An 18,794-nucleotide genomic window follows, 5' to 3' on the forward strand; every position below is an offset into this window, starting at 1 on the left:
ACCATCTGCAAATAACTGTTCTAGACAGTAGAGTTGCCTCTTCACGTCCGGGTTCCACACCCTTGGATCCACCTGAGAGCTGAAAGCACTTGAAAACAAATGTTGCTTCAATATTCTACACACACAAAAATTTCCTTCTCATTATTATTATCTAAATAATATGGCACACTCATTTGTGCAGCATTCCTGAGAAACAATTTTACTAGCATATGTCCACTGTACAAATAGGTTTTATTTTAAGTTTTTCATACATGTAGATGACTTAACTAGTTATACACATGTATTTCTCTTTTCTTTCTAACTTCTTTTCCATTGGTGGGTACTGACCCTAGAACTTTAAGCTCTATAGCCTATCATTTTTTCCTTTTTTTTAAAATCAGGGTATCACTAAGTTGCCCAGTTTGGCCATGAAGTCTCTCTATCCAAGAGAGACCCTACACTTAGACTCTATCCAAGAGAAACCCTACACTTAAACTCTCTCCAAGAGAAACCCTACACTTAGACTCTTTCTTCTCCTCACTCACATGTATCTCTCTCTATCACAGACCAACACCAACAAACCCAGCTGATTGTACTGGTGTGCTAGCCATCATAAGCAACACGGAACTGATGGACAGTATACAGTATATGAGGAATTTGAATATCTGTAGATATAGATATTATCTGTAGATATTATATATTATATAATCCACATATATATTATCTATAGATTTTACTCTCTACCAGGGATTAGAAACCATTCCTCACAGACAGGAAGAGTTGACCGTGCTACATAATTCTCCATATATTTATGTGGAAATCTCTAGAATTATGAATGACAGTCAGTCTTTTGAAAAGAGACTAGTCACAATGTCCCTGTCCTGTCTCCAGTCAACACATGCCCACATAGGGTTGCGTACTAGAGCTGGCCTTGCCCACTATTGCATTTTAGTGGTTCTGAACTTACCAAGTAACAGTCCTACACTGAAACACTCATTCTCCCCCTCCTTTTAAGGAGCTTAAAGTTCTAGGTTCAGTGAAAGGTTTTGTGGAGCCCAGAGTTAGCCACTTATCAGATACTTTAAGAACAATTACTAAGCTTGGGGCAAGGGTACTGCTTTATCATTAAAAATCCATTAACAGGCCTTCAAGCTGTTTTGTGTCTAACAGACCCTTTAAAGAAACTCACAGAGACAAACACAGTAGCACACTCTGTCCCATCTTTTTAAGGGAGATGAAGTTTGCTGTGTCACTAGCAAATGCTCCGCCAAGAAGAATTCCCATTCCTCATTTTCCAAATACGCAGTGCATAGAAAAGCATTACTTTGAACTGAGTGTATCCAGGGGTGTGTCCACCTCCACATGTCATGAGGAGTGATCTGTGTATATGCAAATATAGAGGAGTTTCTCCCACAAAAGATCCCCGCTTTCTTTGCAGATGCTCGCAAGGGCTCTCCTTACTTGCTACAAGTAAGAGAATTTACTTTGCTCTCATTGCAGAGCTGTGCTTCTCAGCTGTGTGCTCATAAATGACCCGGCCATGTGTCCTGTTGCTGGTGTGCCTACTTCATCTAATCTCCTGACACTACTTGTTGTTCCTAGAGTTCCACTGACATTTGCTTCAAAGCAGGAAACAGCCCAACTATGCTTCTCTGAACTTCAACTTAGCAGAATCCCTGGTAGATAAGATGTTTCACAAATATTTATTAATTAACATTCAATATTTAAGAACTAATTAAGTGTCTATTTTATACCAAGTACTTAAGGTCAAGACAGAAACACCCCTCCCTATCATTCAGGAGAATCGGTTCCAGCAGGAGAGAGAACAACCATAAACATCAGAAAATAGATGACTGTGAGTCTCTCAAAACAAAGTAACAAACTAGAGGGGAATGCGATTAATTATAAAGAGATTTCTAAAGACTGAGTTTTGAAACCAAAAGAGTCAGAAGTCAGTCTTCAGGAGGGGGATATGGGCGACTTTAAAATGCTTCCAGGAGGTCAGGTCAGACCATCACTATGTCTCTGGCATGCAGGAACCCTATATTCTTTGGCCCCGTCATAATGGTGATGCAGCAAAAACCAACAAACAAAACCACCAACAACAAAACTTCATTTCGATGACATATAGTCCTTACTTGTGTGGTAATTCAGGGCATCCTTCAACAGGTGCAGCTGAAGACTTCACAGGGGCCAGGAGACTTTTAGCATCCTGGCGAGTTAGCAGACGAGGGGTGTTTTGCTCCCAGTAGATCCCATTAATTAAACAAGTTGTATATGGTGCAATCTGTGAAGCAAGTTCCATGTTCAAGAAAACAGGATGGAGCTCATGTTAATATTACGCACTGGAAGAAAACTGCATTAGAGCAAAGCCCACGGCAGATCATCAGTGTTGCCTTCGTGGAACATTTTGTTGCCCAGGTCACCTGACATCTTCTGAGGAAAAAGATAATATCCACCCACCATTCGCTGTAGAATTACTCCATGACAAGAAATGAATCAATTAATACATTTATATTTTATTCTACAATATGTTGCATAGCTAGGAAAAAATAAAATAGCAAAGAACCAAGTGGCCCAGAACTCTCTTTCCATTTCAAATCCCATAGAGCATAACTTCAATCACACCCAACGTCTCTGAACTCTATTGCTCTTCTTACCTGCCATATGGGGATAACAGTTCTCCAAAGAATGCCCTGGGGATTAATCAGAGAGCCTTTCTGGGGAACTGCTTACACAGACACATGTCCATGCACATGTGAAACTGGGTCACCGTCGGTTTCAGTACGTACCTGCATCTAGTCACTAATACTTATGGTCAGGATAAAACTAGGGGCAGAAAACCAACTAGGGGGCCCATCATTAGAAAGACTATCTCCCACTGTTAATATAGTATTCCTTATTGCCTATAGCTCTTTGTCTAGCAGAGTGATCAGCCCAGAATCATGTATATACAAGTAACACTACATGGACTAATCTGTTTATATTTACATATTTAGGCCTATAAACACATTTATATATGAATATATATATATATATATATATACATAAATACATAAACAGAGTGAGAGAGACAGATACATAAAGAGACAGACATGGAAAAGAGTCCAGGAATTTGATCAAATCGCAGTACTTGGGGGGGGTGAGAGAAAAGGGGGCACTAAACAAATCTGTGTGAAACTAAGAAAGAATGGATGGCTCTTTCCAGCCAATGCTGAAAGATAAGCATCTATTAGGACAACACAAGTACCATAAGACAATGAGGAAGAGAAAATCCTACCCCAAGAAGCAGAAGAGTGAGCTGAGACATCCTGCTGCCAATACTAAGATTGGCCTTCGTAGTATACACACAGTCTGAGAGCAAGGAGACAGTTAGAAGTGCTGTGCCCTAAGATTGGATATGGGGAACTTTTCCTGGGGCTCTGCGCGAGTCATCAATGTTGTCTACAGTGTATCCAATCATGAGTTGGTCCACACCAAGACCGTGGTGAAGAACTGTGTTGTGCTTATTGACAGCACACCATACTGACATTGAATGAGTCCCCCTGTGCCACTGCCCCTGGCCACAAGAAGAAGGGTGAACTGAATCCTGAGGATGGAAAAATATTTTTAAAAAACAATCAAAGAAAATTCAAAAGAAATATGATAAAAGGAAAAGGAGCACCAAAATCAGCCATCCTTTAGAGGAGCTACTCCAGCAGGGCAAGCATCGTGCCTGGCGTTTTACCTCAATACCAGGCCAGTGTGGTGGAGCAGAAGGTTATGTGATAAAAGGCAAGACTCTGGAGTTCTATCTCAGGGAGATCAAATCACAGAAAGACAAATGAACCATCATTCATAGCCCATGGAATAAATGTGTTTATTGTTCCATTAAATATATATATATATATATATATATATATATATATATATATTTTTTTTTTTTTTTAAAAAGGGATAAAATGTATTTCAACCTAACTTGTTTTTATATACCTTTTGTGCCTCAAGTATCACAAGGCATTCCCACATGAAAGAGAAGAACTTCCTATGTAACATACTATCTATACATGATAAAATAGCAAAATTTCATACCATAATCTAAAGGGGCTACATTTACAAACACATTTAAAGTTATTTAAAGCATTTCTTTTCATAACATGAATATGCATTTTGAGTTGGGTTTGGTTTCTAGTTTGTCAGCTTATTTGGGGAGAGCTGTTACATGACGGACTGTATGTCCTAGCAGATGAAGCCTCTGTGTCCCCACCAGAGGGATTTGGTTTATATGCCATATTTTGGCCAATGAGGACAGGGCTGGTGCTTATAGAGCTGTTTCGTTTCTCCTTTCCCACTGAAATCAACCACAACATTTGGAGATAGCTGGCTTCTGTGGTTGGGATATTGAGTGTCCTTGACACTACTTAAATGAAGTGGAGCTTTCAAATAGTAGCCCCTGGTGCAGTCTTCAAATCACTGGGAATATGCTTTTAAGGCAATATTAGAATGCCAATCTCTCCCCTATCTCTCTTTTCACTCTGATCTGAGAGACTTACTCCAAACAGGTGCCATCCCCAAACCTCAAGCAGACGCCAAAGCAATGTGGTTGCCTGATCTTTGACTTAAACCTTTCCCAAAATTGTGCGCTTGAATAAAAGTTTTCTTTTTAAAAAACCTTGCTTTGGATATTTTGTTGTAAACATGTGAAGCTAGCTAATTAAAATAGTTATTGGTGCTAAGAGAAGCAATAGATACTGTTACTATGTTGGAAAATGTTTAGGCACTTCAGAGATGGCTGGCTGGCAGAAGTTGAAACTGCAAGGACAGGCAAGAACAAAATCCCAGAACAGACTAGGGGTGTCACTCAGTGGACAAGTACCTGCCTAGCATACACAAAGCCCTAGCTTCCATCCCTGGCACCATAAATAAACTTTCAAGGAGTCTGTGGCTGGGTATAGTGGCGGTTTGTGCCTATGCTTCCAGGACTCAGAAGACAGAGACAGTAAGATTGAAAGTTTGAGTACAGTGTGAAATGCAAGTGAGTTCTGAACATAGGCCACAGACAAAGGCCCTATCTAAAAAAAAAGACAAATAAAAGGACGAAGAGAACAAAAGAAAGGAGGGAGTGATGAAGTAAGGGATGGAAAGGAGGAAGAAGGGAAATAAAGAAAGGAAGAGGAAAGCAATGGGAAAAGAAAAAGAACATAGTCTGAATTATGTTCAAAAGAAAGCCTGAGGCCCCCCCCCCCAAAAAAAAGCCTGTATATGTAGTAGGATCAAAATCCAGTGTTTGGATGCTCACCTTCCTAGATCTGGATGGAAGGGGGAGGACCTTGAACTTCCCATAGGGCAAGGAACCCTTACTGCTCTTAGGGCAGGAGAAGGAGGGGGAGGTAAATGGTAGGCGGGGAGGAGGCAGAAATTTTTAATTAAACAAGAAACCCAGGATAGCCAAAACAATCTTATACAATAAAGGTACTTCTGGAGGCATTACCATCCCTGACTTCAAACTCTATTACAGAGCTACAGTATTGAAAACAGCTTGGTATTGGCATAAAAACAGAGAAGTCGACCAATGGAATCGTATAGAAGACCCGGATCTTAAACCACAAACCTATGAACACCTGATTTTTGATAAAGGAGCCAAAAGTACACAATGGAAGAAAGAGGGCATCTTCAACAAATGGTGCTGGCATAACTGGATGTCAACTTGTAGAAGAATGAAAGTAGATCCATATCTATCATCATGTACAAAACTCAAGTCCAAATGGATTAAAGACCTCAATATTAATCTGAACACACTGAGCTTGATAGAGGAGAAAGTGGGAAGTACTCTACAACAAATGGGCACAGAAGACCATTTCCTACGTATAACCCCAGCTGCACAGACATTAAGGACAACATTGAATAAATGGGACCTCCTGAAGCTGAGCAGCTTCTGTAAAGCAAAGGACACTGTCACTCAGACACAAAGGCAGCCTTCTGACTGGGAAAAGATCTTCACCAACCCTGCAACTGACAAAGGTCTGATCTCTAAAATATATAAGGAACTCAAGAGACTAGACTTTAAAATGCTAATTAACCCAATTAAAAAATGGGGCGCTGAACTGAACAGAGAATTCTCAACAGAAGAAGTTCAAATGGCCAAAAGACACTTAAGGTCATGCTCAACCTCCTTAGCTATCAGGGAAATGCAAATCAAAACAACTTTGAGATACCATCTTACACCTGTCAGATTGGCTAAAATCCAAAACACCAATGATAACCTTTGCTGGAGAGGATGTGGGGTAAGGGGTACACTCATCCATTGCTGGTGGGAATGCACACTTGTGCAACCACTTTGGAAAGCAGTATGGCGGTTTCTCAGGAAATTCGGGATCAACCTACCCCAGGAACCAGCAATTCCACTCTTGGGAATCTACCCAAGAGATGCCCAATCATACTACAAAAGCATTTGCTCAACTATGTTCATAGCAGCATTATTTGTAATAGCCAGATCCTGGAAACAACCTAGATGCCCTTCAGTGGAAGAATGGATGAAGAAACTGTGGAATATATACATGTTAGAATACTACTCAGCGGTAAAAAAACAATGACATCTTGAATTTTGCATGCAAATGGATGGAAATAGAAAACACTATTCTGAGTGAGGTAACCCAGACCCAAAAAGATGAACATGGGATGTACTCACTCATAATTGGTCTCTAGCCATGATTAAGGACATCGAGCCTATAATTTGGGATCCTTGAGAAGATAATAAGAAGGTGAACCCAAAGAAAACATATAGAAATCCTCCTGGATATTGGAAGTAGACACGATCGCCGGGCATAAATTGGGAACTTGAGGGTGGGGCGAGACGGGGCCAAGGGAAGATGGGGAGAGAAAAGCGTGAAGGGGAGAATAGGGGGAGCTCGGAGGAATGGGATGCTTGGGATACAGGAAGGGTGGATATGGGAGCAGGGAAGCATATATCTTAATTCAGGGAGCCATCTGAGGGTTGTCAAGAGACTTGACTCTAGAGGGGTTCCCGGGTTTCCAGGGAGACGCCCCCAGCTAGTTCCTTGGGCAGCTGAGGAGAGGGAGCCTGAAAAGGCCAGTTCCTATAGCCATACTGATGAATTTCTTGCATCTCACCATAGAACTTCCACCTGGCGATAGATGAAGAAAATGACTGAGCCCCACATTGGAGCACCGGACTGAGCTCCCAAGGTCCTGATGAGGAGCAGAAGGAGGGAGAACATGAGAAAGAAAGTCAGGACCGTGAGGGGTGCATTCACCCATATGAGACTGTGGGACAGAACTAACGGAGATCGCCAACTCCAGTTGGAATGGGACTGATGGAACATGAGACTCTCTGAATGTGGCCAACAGTGGAGGCTGACTGAGAAGCCAAGGACAAAGGCGCTGGGCTTTGATTCTTCTGCATGGATGGGCTCTGTGGGAGCCTTCTCAGCCTGGTTGATCACCTTCCTGGACCTGGGGGGAGTTGGGACGACCTTGGTCTTATCATAGAGTAGGGAACCCTGATGTCTCCTTGGCCTGGAGAGGGAGGGAGGGGGTATGGGTGGAGGGGAGGGGAGGGAAGGGGGAAGAGGAGGGGAGGAGATGGAAATTTTTAAATATAAAAAAATAAACAATGAAAAAAAATTTAAAAAAATAAAAAAAAAAAGCCTGAGGAGCTGGGCAAACATTTCCTGTATAGAGTCTATCTGTCTACAATGTACTCCAAATGAGGCGATGTACAGTTTAGCCATGGGAATGGAGACAAAGAAAAGACCCTAGGAAGGTTAAGGCAACCAGAAATATACAACACATACTGGGAGGAACCTCAGGCAGCATGCTTCCTGGGTAAGAAAAGCTTCAGACTCCCATGTCTAGCCTGTGATGATAGCCACAGGACAGACCAAAGTAGAACTTCCCACATCTGCAGTGGGGCTGGCGCACTGAGCACAACATGTATCTTGGAGTTTTAGGGAACAAAGTCTGTCCATATGGGCTTGGGTCTTGCCTTAGGCTGATGACTCCTTTCTTCTTGTCTGTTCCTGACTTTTAGAATGGAATGGATCCTGTGAGGCTAACCTGCTACTATATCTTAGAAATATCCAGCCTGGCTTTTGTTTTATATGGCTTTGCATCCAATGATGTTAGACTTGAGTTCTAAGTGAGACTCTGGAGTTTGAAGTTAACCTGAGTTAAGACTTTGGAACTACTAGAAATGAAATGCACATATATTAAATGTGAGGGCATAAGTTTTATAGGGCCAGTGACATAATACCATGATTGGTATATAGTTGTCCCTTGAACTCATGTAACGACTAACCAGCAACGCCTAGAATTCATGGTATTTAGAGAGTAGAAATTGAATGCAACCACGGTTTTAAGAGGTAGAGCCCTTAGAAAGTGATTAAATTATATTAGAGAAGAGTAGAGCTTCCATGATGATTCTTCATGGTTTAACCAGAAGAAGGAAGAGACTACATGTATAGATATACATGACCTCCCACCATGATGTGATGCAGGCAATGAGAATCTATGAAAAAACCTAAACCATGTTTTGTTTAAGCCTCCAAAGTAGTAAACTAATAATCTCTTTTCTTTCAAGTCTTAGGTCTTTAAATCTAGATAAGATGCTCAATGGGATTATCGTTAATAATTTTTGGCAACAGAAAGAATAAACCTTTGGAGATGTTGCTCAGTGGTAGGGCACTTGCTGAGATGTGAGAAACACTAGTTTCATTCTCTAGTACTGAAAAAAAAATTAAAAGTTAGGACACATGTTAAAATCAAGTCTCAAAGAGATGCATTTTTGCCAATAGTGCTAACTAATACAAGCTAACACAATAACAAAGCTCTCCAGAAACCGGCTTAGAACTAACGAGCACATGCATTGTGAAATCGAGAAAGAATGTGAAGCAATGAGCATTTCACAAAGCCACCAAGACTAAGTAGAGACCACCTCAATTCCAGATATCAGTGGGAGCCAAATACTAAGTCCAATGCATTAGAACCAAAGGACTCACAGTCAGTCTACACAATCAACTAACAGATTAGGCTATACATTCACAATTTTTCCCTTGGAAAACTGTTTAACTATGGTGTGCCATAGCAACCAAATCAAAGCCAGATACTCACATCTGTATTAAAACGACTGATGTAGCGCTCGGGATATTTTTCATATTCTACAGGATCATACACACCATCTGTTCTCCTGACAAGATGATGATGGCGACTTAACACCGTCCCATACACTTTCCTGTGGTCTTACAAAGAAAGAAGGAATTAATAAAGGGACAAATAATAGTGATCTGTGGTGGTAAAATATTAACACAAAGACTATAGCAAACAGTAAAAGATTAGGTCCTCCCTCACCCCTTACCTCCAGTTTTTGAAACTTCTTTTAATTCATGGGGCTCCACATACTCACAAGGTAGCTCATTAAAGACTGCCTGGGCTCCCTGTAAATAGTGCATGAGCAAAATAATCAAACCTCAGTAGGGACATGGCCAACAGATTTTTTGCAAGGATTCACAGCTGCATAGTTGCCCTTGCCCTGTCCTCTAACCAGAATCATGACACAGAAGCACAGAGGGGTGTCACGCTGGAAGTTTACAAACTGGCTTTGGTTTCAGTTGCATTAGAAGGAATCAGCATTTTAACTGGTTCTTCAGAATAGCAACAAGAGCTTCGAAACATGGGTGTAATACAATATGCCTATTTATTTTTGATTCACTATGGAAATTATTTTAAGGGAAAACGGTCTACTACAGAAGGAAAGGCTCCGATACATGCTTTACAATTTAGCCCTCAGAGAGTTTCTGTTCATAAAACCTCTGCACTACAGACCTATTTTTTCAATTACAAGTTTCTCCAGCAGATTACAAATGCAGCTCAACACCCCTCCAGAAGGAAACATTAATTCCAGTCTTAATCTTCTTTGGTGTGCTGGCTGGTCTTATGGCAACCTGATACACAACTGGAGTGATCTGAAATGAGGGAACCTCAGTTGAGGAAGATGCCCCCTTAAAATCTGGCTATAAAGAAATTTTCTTAATTAGTGTTTAATGGAGGAGCACCCAGTCCATTGTGGTGTTTCTATACCTGGGCTGATAGTCCTAGGTTCTATAAGAAAGCAGGCTGAGCAAGCCAGGGGAAGTCAGGCAGTAAGCCGCTCCCCTCCGTAGATGGTTACTGCATCAGCTCCTGTTCCTGTTTGAGTTCCTGTCTTGATTTTCTCTTATGATGTACAGTGACATGGAAGTTTAAGCCAAATAAACCCTTTTCTCGCCAACTTGCTTTTGGTCATGGGGAGGAAAGGGTTTATTCTGTACAGCTCATCACTGAAGGAAGCCAGCCTGCTTTTATATAGAATTCAGGACTGCTAGCTCAGGGATGTAAACACACACACACACACACACACACACACACACACACAATGGACTACCCCCCTTCAACAATAATTAAGAAAATGTCTTATTTCCACAGCAACAGAAACCCTAACTAAGATACTTAGTTACTGGCAAGATTCCAAGCAGTTAATGAAGGAACAACTCATCACATGAAGGGTGGTGCTTTATATCAGTAACAAGGAGTGAACAAAAGAAGGCGAGAGAGAAGCAAGGAGGGAAGGAAGGAAGACAGAAGGGTGAAGGGACACATCAAGATTCTAAGACAGTGGTTCTCAACCTTCCTAATGTTGTGATCATGCTTCATGTTGTGGTTAAGCCATACCTTAAAATTATTTTTGTTGTTACTTCAAAACTGTAGTTTTGCTACTGTCATAAATTGCAATGTAAATATCTGAAATGCAGGATAACTGATATATGAACTCTGTGAAAAGGTTGTCCAGCCCCCAAAGGAATCATGACCCACAGGTTGAGAACCACTGCGCTAGCCGATGACATCAGCTAAAAGCAAAGAAAGTGCTTGGGCTAGTACTGTTCTTTGTTACAGTAAAAACATAAAACATTGACAAAAGAAATATCCCAAACCGAATGGTCATTCATTGGGTTTGAAATGCCCACAAAATGTTCAGCATCTCAGATTACTTGAGAGAGAGGATGGGTGGGGCTACCTTTGATACGTTGCCAGTCCCCGTGAACACAAAGGTTAAGGGTCCTATTGACCTTGGCATTAAACCCAGAGATATTTCATAGCCTGCGTCGCGGACAGCTTGCACAGCCTGGCTGCTGTTCCTGTAGTTGTGAGCCATGCCAAGATGCTGGAAGCAAGCACACACACAATCCACGTCAGTGCACTATCTCAATGGCGTTTCTATGCTGAAAATGTGACACATTTCCAATAAAAAATAAAATCTCTCACCATAAAAGGTGTATGATGTCCCAAAGCAAGGAGCCTTAAACCCATTCCATGTAAAATATTGATCATTCCTGTCACAGAACCAGACCGACAAAAAGACCATTAATTGAGTGGAGTTGAATAAATAGTCTTATGCTCACTAATAGTAACTCTCACCCTTCATCAAAGAAGCTCCTTTTCTCAGCAGATAGACATTACTATGGAGATTCACAGTTGGCCAAACTTCAGAAAATAAGTGAGCCAGCTTTGAATGATTCATCTGTAGTGTAAACCCTACACCTAAGGCTCAAGGAAAACTGTGGAAGAATGACAGAAAGCTTTTAAGTACACACAGTAAGGACAGGTTATCTGCTAACTAGGATCTCCTAGACACATGACAGAAAGCTGTACTCATGAAGTATCAATCATACGGTTGCTGAAACAAGACCTGCATAGTGACATGCCAATATGTATAAGAAGAGTTTCATAAGGCCCCACTCCTAAATGAAGAAGTACAGGGAACCAACTAATGCTGAGAAAAGGAGAATGAGTTTTCTCCAGGAATAAGCTCCCAGATAGGTTATTCAATCCCAAGGGGTCAGCCCTAAATGCATGTGCATACAAGCAATGATAAATTGACTCAGCAAGGTGTGTGTACATGTGTAATAATAATAATTTAAGAAGAGGTCATAAAATTGAGAGGGAGGGTGGGGAACATAAAAGGGGTAAGAGAAAGAGGGAGAGGAGGAAACGATGTAAATCTAGCACTCGTGAATGAAGTTCACAGAAAAAGTTAAAGTAAATTTTTTGAGTTTTGCTGTGTAACCCACATTGGCCTCATATTCATGACAATCCTCCTGCCTCAAGCTTCTGAGTGCCAGGCTGTCACAACAAGAACTATAGCATTAAAAATAAAATTCCTTCTATAAGGAGTTTTCCTTTTCTTATGAGTTGAGTTTACTTGATACTGCAGAGCCAATCTTTTCTTGCAGTTGTTTCAGCCATTTGCGTCTTCTAAAGGTTTGTCTAATTCATAAGTTTTTCAAGCTCACTAGCCTTAGTACATTTTTTGCTGTTCTTTCAATATTTGCAGAGGAGATTGCTGTGTTCTCTCTTATGTTTCTTCCCTCTGCATAGCACCATCTCCCTTTTTACTTTATCTATCTAGATTTTTTACCTTTATTTATAGCAGGGCTTTACATGTGCCTAACATCCCCTCCTCCTTACTTGTTTAAGTAGGTTTTACTCAGCCAGCAAGTCCCAGTTTCAGATGTACTGTCTCAAGGTCAACCCCCAACACCTATTTCCAACTCAATGCTCTTCCTCTAGCTAGTAGTACTGACACTATACTTCTGGATTACCTTGCTTTTATGACTTTTTAAAGAATAAAAGCCACATCCTATCCACAGATATGGTGTTACTCCTGAATCAATTAGCATATTTCTGGCCTGTTCATTTTCTCTAGAGAAAAGAACAGTCACCTGGATGAGTCCAAAATGACCTGGAATAGTAGTCAATACAGCTCAACCCTCACTTGGTAAAGAAGTTCATCCCCCAGATTTTCTGCTTATGGTGTCCCATTGCCAAACATAACTTTGTTTCTTCACAGTATCATCTAGAAAACTAAAACCTATTCTAGGTTATTAACCTTTTGCCTGCTTCCTTTTTTTCTCTTTGTGTTTTTGTTTTAGCAGTAAACATAGGAAAGAGAGACACACACACTTAGAAGGTTACATGAGCCCTGACATACCTACCTGCCACACCTGCCCACTGTCCAAATGCCACTATCCGAGACCCTCTGTGATCCACCATTTTCTCATAATCAATTAGTCGAATTTCCTGAAGAAAATAAAAAAAGAAACTGTTGCGAGCAGGTAAATTCAGCTCAAATCCAATATATTAGTAAGCCACATATAAAGAAATAAAAATTTTATGTTTTTCCCTCTTAGGAAATGCATGTTGACTAACTAACCCATTAACAGGAGGTGCACCATTAAATGCTTTGAAATGCTTGATCACACACCAGCTGTAATTAGAGCTAAAAGAATGAACTTGTTGTTTAACACATCCTTTGAAGTGAGGTAAGAACATAACTGAGGCAAAGGTCCCCCAACCTTCCCAAAACCATTTGAAATATGCCTATGTCCCTACTTATTGTCAGCTTTATGGTACCAAAGAAAACATATCCTTCCTAAGATGAATCCCTGTGTGCAAGCAAATCCTTGCTCATTCCAAATATGGGCCACCACTCACCTAGTCAGTCTTCTTGAACTAATACCTCTTTTTTGGAATATTCTTCCTGTACATTGCTCCTCAGTTATTTAAACTATCCTTTTTACCTAAAAAATAACGACAATATATCCCAAAATTCCCTCTTTCCCTCTTTCTCCTCTCCATTTTACTCCTCCTTTCTCTCCCTCTCTTCTTGATCTTTAACAAATATAAATTCTTTCTCTTTCTTTAAAGACCTTTCCTCTCTCCAGGAAGCCCCTTTAATGTAGGATGTGGGATGTCCTTCTGGATATGTGTTGCTTTTATTGGTTAATGAATAAAACTGCTTTGACCTATGGCAGGGCAGAAAATAGCCAGGCTGGAAGGAATATATATATATATATTTCTATATATATAGAAAGAGTAGGCAGAGTGAAGGAGACACCATGTAGCTGCTGAAGAACACAGATGCTGGATCCTTATCAGTAAGCCACAGACTCATGTTGACAAACAGATTAATAGAAAAGCATTAATTTGAGATGTAAGAGTTAGTTAATAAGAAGCCTGAGCTAATAGGCCAAGCAGTGTTGTAATTAATATAGTTTCTGTGTGATTAGTCAGGTCTGGGTTGCCAGGAAATGAATGAGCAGCCTCTGCTTACAAATTGGTGCCCAATGTGGGACAACCACATCCACAGAAAACCTGAGAGATCTTGGGAAGTAATTCAAGACACAAAGAACACCAAAAAAATGTTAAACACAGCTTCTTGGTAGCAGCATTTTCTCTGGTGGGCTCTGTTTGCTAAGGGCAAGCCCGTCTCATTTAAGAGAGGATACTGACTCAGTTTTAGCTGCAAAAACCTTCAGCTCTTTTAACAGGCTTCTCCACCAAACACTTAAATGGCATTTATGAAGCACCAACAGCATACTTCTTGGTGGTGGCATGGACCTTGAAACTCCACAGAGTTGTAGCAATAAACGTGGCTTCCACCAATACCTCTGCCATGAAGTTAGACTCTCTGCAAGCTGAGGAATGGGGTGGATCCCGTCATCAAAGCCACGGCGTTAATCCTATCCATATCGCTTAGCAACTTAAAGATTCATGTAGTCAGAAAAAGAGAGATACACAGTAAAGATAGATTCAGACCCCCCCAAAAAATCTCTAAATGGTTTATCATGTGTTTAAAAATATATGTAGCCTTGGGAGGGAAAAGAAAAAGGATAAAGTCATTTAAAAAAAAAAAAGAAAGAAAGAGAGTAGTTTGGTGTAGTGGCACACACATTTATTCCCAGCACTTGGGAGGCAGAGGCAGGTGGATCTCTATGAGTTCAAGGACAGCCTGGTCTACAGAGTGAATTCAAGGACAGCCAAAGATAAACAGAGAAACCCTGTCTCAAAAAAATCAAAAATTAAAAAGAAAAAGAAAAAAATACAGTTTAAAATAAAGGCACACATAGATGGAAAATACACAGAGAATCTGGATATTTGATGTTATGTGTTGTCTTTGAATTGTTTGGTGGCTGAGGAAGGAGCAATAGCTGCTAAAAGTCATTTGATTGTAAATGCTGCTAGATTAATCCAACATATATATTTTGAAAATGCCTTGACTTTAAAATTTAAGTCAAAAGATATGTTACTTTGAAGAAGGGATTTTGGTTTTGTTTCCACAGGAAATGAGAGGCTGTGGATTCATTCTTGGCTAAGAAAATAAGTTTTGATCAAGGAAGACCCTCGGAAAAGTCTCTGATAGGAGTACATGGCCCAGATGATCCAACATTTCAGAAGACCTCTCTTGGAGTTTCCTCTAAGTTCTACCTCTAACAGCCTCAAGACTGCTGACTGAGATGATCAAGCCTCACAGAATACTCCAGTCAGGACTTGACCATAATCCTAAGTTTTCTTTAGGTCCCCATAAGATTATCAGTGCCCCCAGTAAGGAGGAAGCAGCCTAGAAAACTACACCCACATTCCCAAAAACTGGATTATGTATGTTGGGCTTTGTTTAGAGTATTGGTTACAAGTTGTTATGGATAATGGTCAGGAAGAAAACTAAACAAAGGAGATTAGATTTAGAGTTCCTACTTTGAAAATAAAGGGGGAGAAGCACTTTGGGACAATGGTCTTATACCCTGTAAAGATTTGTCACTTGTATTGGTTTAATAAAACACAGATTGGCCAGTAGACAGGCAGGAAGTACAGGTGGGGCAACCAGAGTAGGAAAATTTTGGGAAGAGGAAAGGCTCATTATGCAGTCATTATCAAGACACAAAGGACACAAAATAAGAATGTCTCACTGATATAAGGTACCAAGCCACATGGCTATCACAGACAAAAATTATGGGTTAATTTAAGATGTAAGGGTTAGTTAATAAGAAGCCTGAAATAATAAGCCAACCAGTTTATAATTAATGTAGGCCTCTGTGTGTTCCTTTGGGACTGAATGACTATGGGATTGGGTGGGACACCAACCTCTTTCAACAAATGGGTTCTTAAAAGCTATATTATACTTACACAATACTTTTTTCTCTTCAAAGAATGTGGGAATTAGGGATCTTGGGTACATTGCTAAGCATAATATAAAGTACTTGCTTAGCATGTGCAAGGTCATGGGTTGCAAACCGAGTACTGGGGAAGAAAACTGTATAATTTAAAATCAAGTTTACAAATTTAATGATGTTCAATGTATAACCAATTATGAATGTGGGCTTGTTAGAGTACTGCCCAAAAGCAATCCTGCTAGGTTTGTTTTTATTAATTTTCTAATGAGGACCAAAAGTTCATATAACAAAATGTCTTTGAAGTTCTCCATAAAAGAGTTTATTTGCTTCAAAGTGGTTTTGAAATTAAAAGGAACATATCTTATTGCCCTAAATGAAATCCATTTTCTCCATTGCTTGTATTGTTGGTAAATGCAACCCTCTGTTCTATTCTCAGATTCTATATCAAATGCTCTATCATCCTTACTGTAGGCCATGGGTCAAGGCTCTGGTCTGTATCTCCACTCACAACCCACACTCATCTAGCCCTCTAAGTATCCATACCACCTGGTCTCTCACAGTGCTTTTCAGGCAAAGCTACTCTCCTAGGTTGCAAACTCATATCCAACATACTATCAGCTTTTTTGAAGACTATCAAAATGTAGATATCTGACAAGCTAAATCCCTCTGTTCCCAACACGGCTTGCTGTGCACATACACAATGTGGCTGCTTAGCTTGCTCTCCTCATAGACAACATGGCCATCCCCAAATTCTACCTTCCTGTCATCAAGGAATTTTGTAGAATTCACCTCTAAAATGAAGTAAGGTTCCACAAACATCACAGCATCTACTCTACCACCCAGGAGCTAGCCACCTTCATCTATTGCCTGCAGTCTAGACTGGCCCTAGACGAAGTCATCTGATTAGTCTTGCTTTCTTCCTTACACCTTCAACCATTATTCGTATAACAGGAAGATTAAACATGTTGCATTGTCCCCTCTTGGTGTTCATGTTCCCTTCTCCTTCAGTACTGTATCTCATTTACTGATTATGTTCTGGTGACATGGGCTGCCTTCTTTGCTTATCTCTGCCTCCTCCCACTGAATGTTCCATCAAAAACACAAGGATAGCGGCTATTTTGCATTTCCGCTGAGGTGAAATGTGTAAGACACATTGTAGGCACTCAATACTGATTTCATTCAGTGGGTATTCCCATTTTAAGTAGCTATTAATATGTTCACAGTGTGAAAATATATTCCAAATATACTTCATATTTTATGAAGAGTGGTAAATGTAAAAGCATTTCTAGTTTTGTTATTATGCCATAGAGCTGTGTAACCTCAGTTAAGTTACTGTACCCCTCTGAGTCTCATGTGAAAAACAAGCCATTAGATTGCATGATCTCTGAGGCTCTTTTCAGCTCTTGAATGCTACATGGTGGGATATACCCATTTAACTTTATAAATTAGTAACTGCTTGAGGGAGGAAGAACAAACTTTTATTCATCTATTTCAGAATATATAAAATAATGAGATGTATACTCCAAACCTGTTTAGCCAAGGATAGCTCTTCATTGGGCACCCTGCCATGGATCCCATCTCCTGCTAACATGAGTGACAGATCTACTGTCCAATGCTACATTACTGCTCATGAATACTGGTCACAATTACCTGTTTCAGGACCTCATCCAGCAAGCTCATATTGGCTTCCTGGGCCTTTATTGTGTGGGAAAAGAAGGCATAAGTCTTCTTGGACATCAGTTTTTCCTCTGGAGGTCTTTTTACTCCCAAAATTAGACAAGCTTCTGTGATGTCCTCCTGAAGAATACCACCAGCCCTGGCATACTCCTGGGGATTGCAATTTGGACCAAAGATTACTCTCCCAGATTGTAATACACATGCTTTTGCTAATAAAAAATGCAAAGGTACAACTACCTTGAGAAGGATGGGGTTTGGTGAATTAGTACAAATAACAGTGTAGCTTCTTCAATTAAGATGTATCTATCCTGCTTGGCTTTTATAGAAGATTTGGAAAATCCAGTATTCACTCATAGTTAAGAGCAGATTATACTTTGATTGCAAATGAAGATAAGAGGAACACATGTTCAAGGTCATCATTGGCTATCTAGTAAGTTCCAGGTTAGTGTGAGCTACAGGAGACCTTTGTCACAGTATTATGTACTGATAGCATGCTGAAACACTCCATGTCAAGTAGTGATTTGCAACCCTTTTATATTAAGAGATAGGATATATGCCCACCACTGGTATGTTGTTGTTGTTTTGGTTCAGTTAACAGTTATTACTTCTCTAATGTGAATATCTGTGCTATAAATAGCACAGTGAAAGACAGGAAAGGTGTCTCCACCAAGCAGCTCTTGTAATATGCCAGGAGCACAGCATAAGGTCATACTCAAGAACATTACAATCAGGAGAATCTGTGGGACATTCTAAGGCTAGTGGACATTAGGATAAGAAACACAGAAAGTCAAGTTAATCAAAAAAGGTTGGGTGGGTTGTGAGAGGAGGAGATGAGGTCTACAACAGCAGCAGCAAGACACCTGAAGACAGGTGCACACATACAGACATGAAAGTGATAGGGTGCATTGATGGTGCCGTGTGAAAGAAGCCATCATAGCTAATATGAGATCTACCAGATAACAACAACACCAGCTGACTGTTATTAATGTATTATTGTATATTTTTGTGGGCTCTTTGCATGAGTTGCCTCACTCAGTTCTCATGTAATTACCATGAGGTAGAACTATCCCAGTTTTATCATTCGGACACCTGAAGATTACACACTTAACCAAGATAATCTAGTTAGCACATAGATGTTGAGAGACAGTCATAGAAGAC

The 18,794-nt window shown here is 40.3% G+C and overlaps 1 protein-coding gene and 1 pseudogene across 2 annotated transcripts in view; one reads left to right on the forward strand and one right to left on the reverse strand.

Moving 5' to 3' along the window:
• The window catches only part of Aass (aminoadipate-semialdehyde synthase), a 62,848-nt gene that overhangs the window by 31,079 nt on the left and 12,975 nt on the right, over positions 1–18,794 (reverse strand). The window contains exons 3-9 of one of the 2 annotated variants that reach the window (XM_038318492.2): positions 17,610–17,786; positions 13,005–13,089; positions 11,275–11,342; positions 11,027–11,173; positions 9,332–9,410; positions 9,088–9,215; positions 2,118–2,266 (exon numbers count right to left, since the gene is read on the reverse strand). In XM_038318492.2, the coding sequence (XP_038174420.1) occupies positions 2,118–2,266; positions 9,088–9,215; positions 9,332–9,410; positions 11,027–11,173; positions 11,275–11,342; positions 13,005–13,089; positions 17,610–17,786 (833 nt within the window). The remainder of the gene's footprint in view (positions 1–2,117; positions 2,267–9,087; positions 9,216–9,331; positions 9,411–11,026; positions 11,174–11,274; positions 11,343–13,004; positions 13,090–17,609; positions 17,787–18,794) is intronic. The other variant, XM_038318493.2, reaches the window with a different exon arrangement.
• LOC119806459 lies at positions 3,170–3,806 on the forward strand (annotated as a pseudogene).

The sequence above is a fragment of the Arvicola amphibius genome, chromosome 2, assembly GCF_903992535.2.
Source record: "Arvicola amphibius chromosome 2, mArvAmp1.2, whole genome shotgun sequence".
Taxonomy (NCBI): Eukaryota; Metazoa; Chordata; class Mammalia; order Rodentia; family Cricetidae; genus Arvicola; species Arvicola amphibius.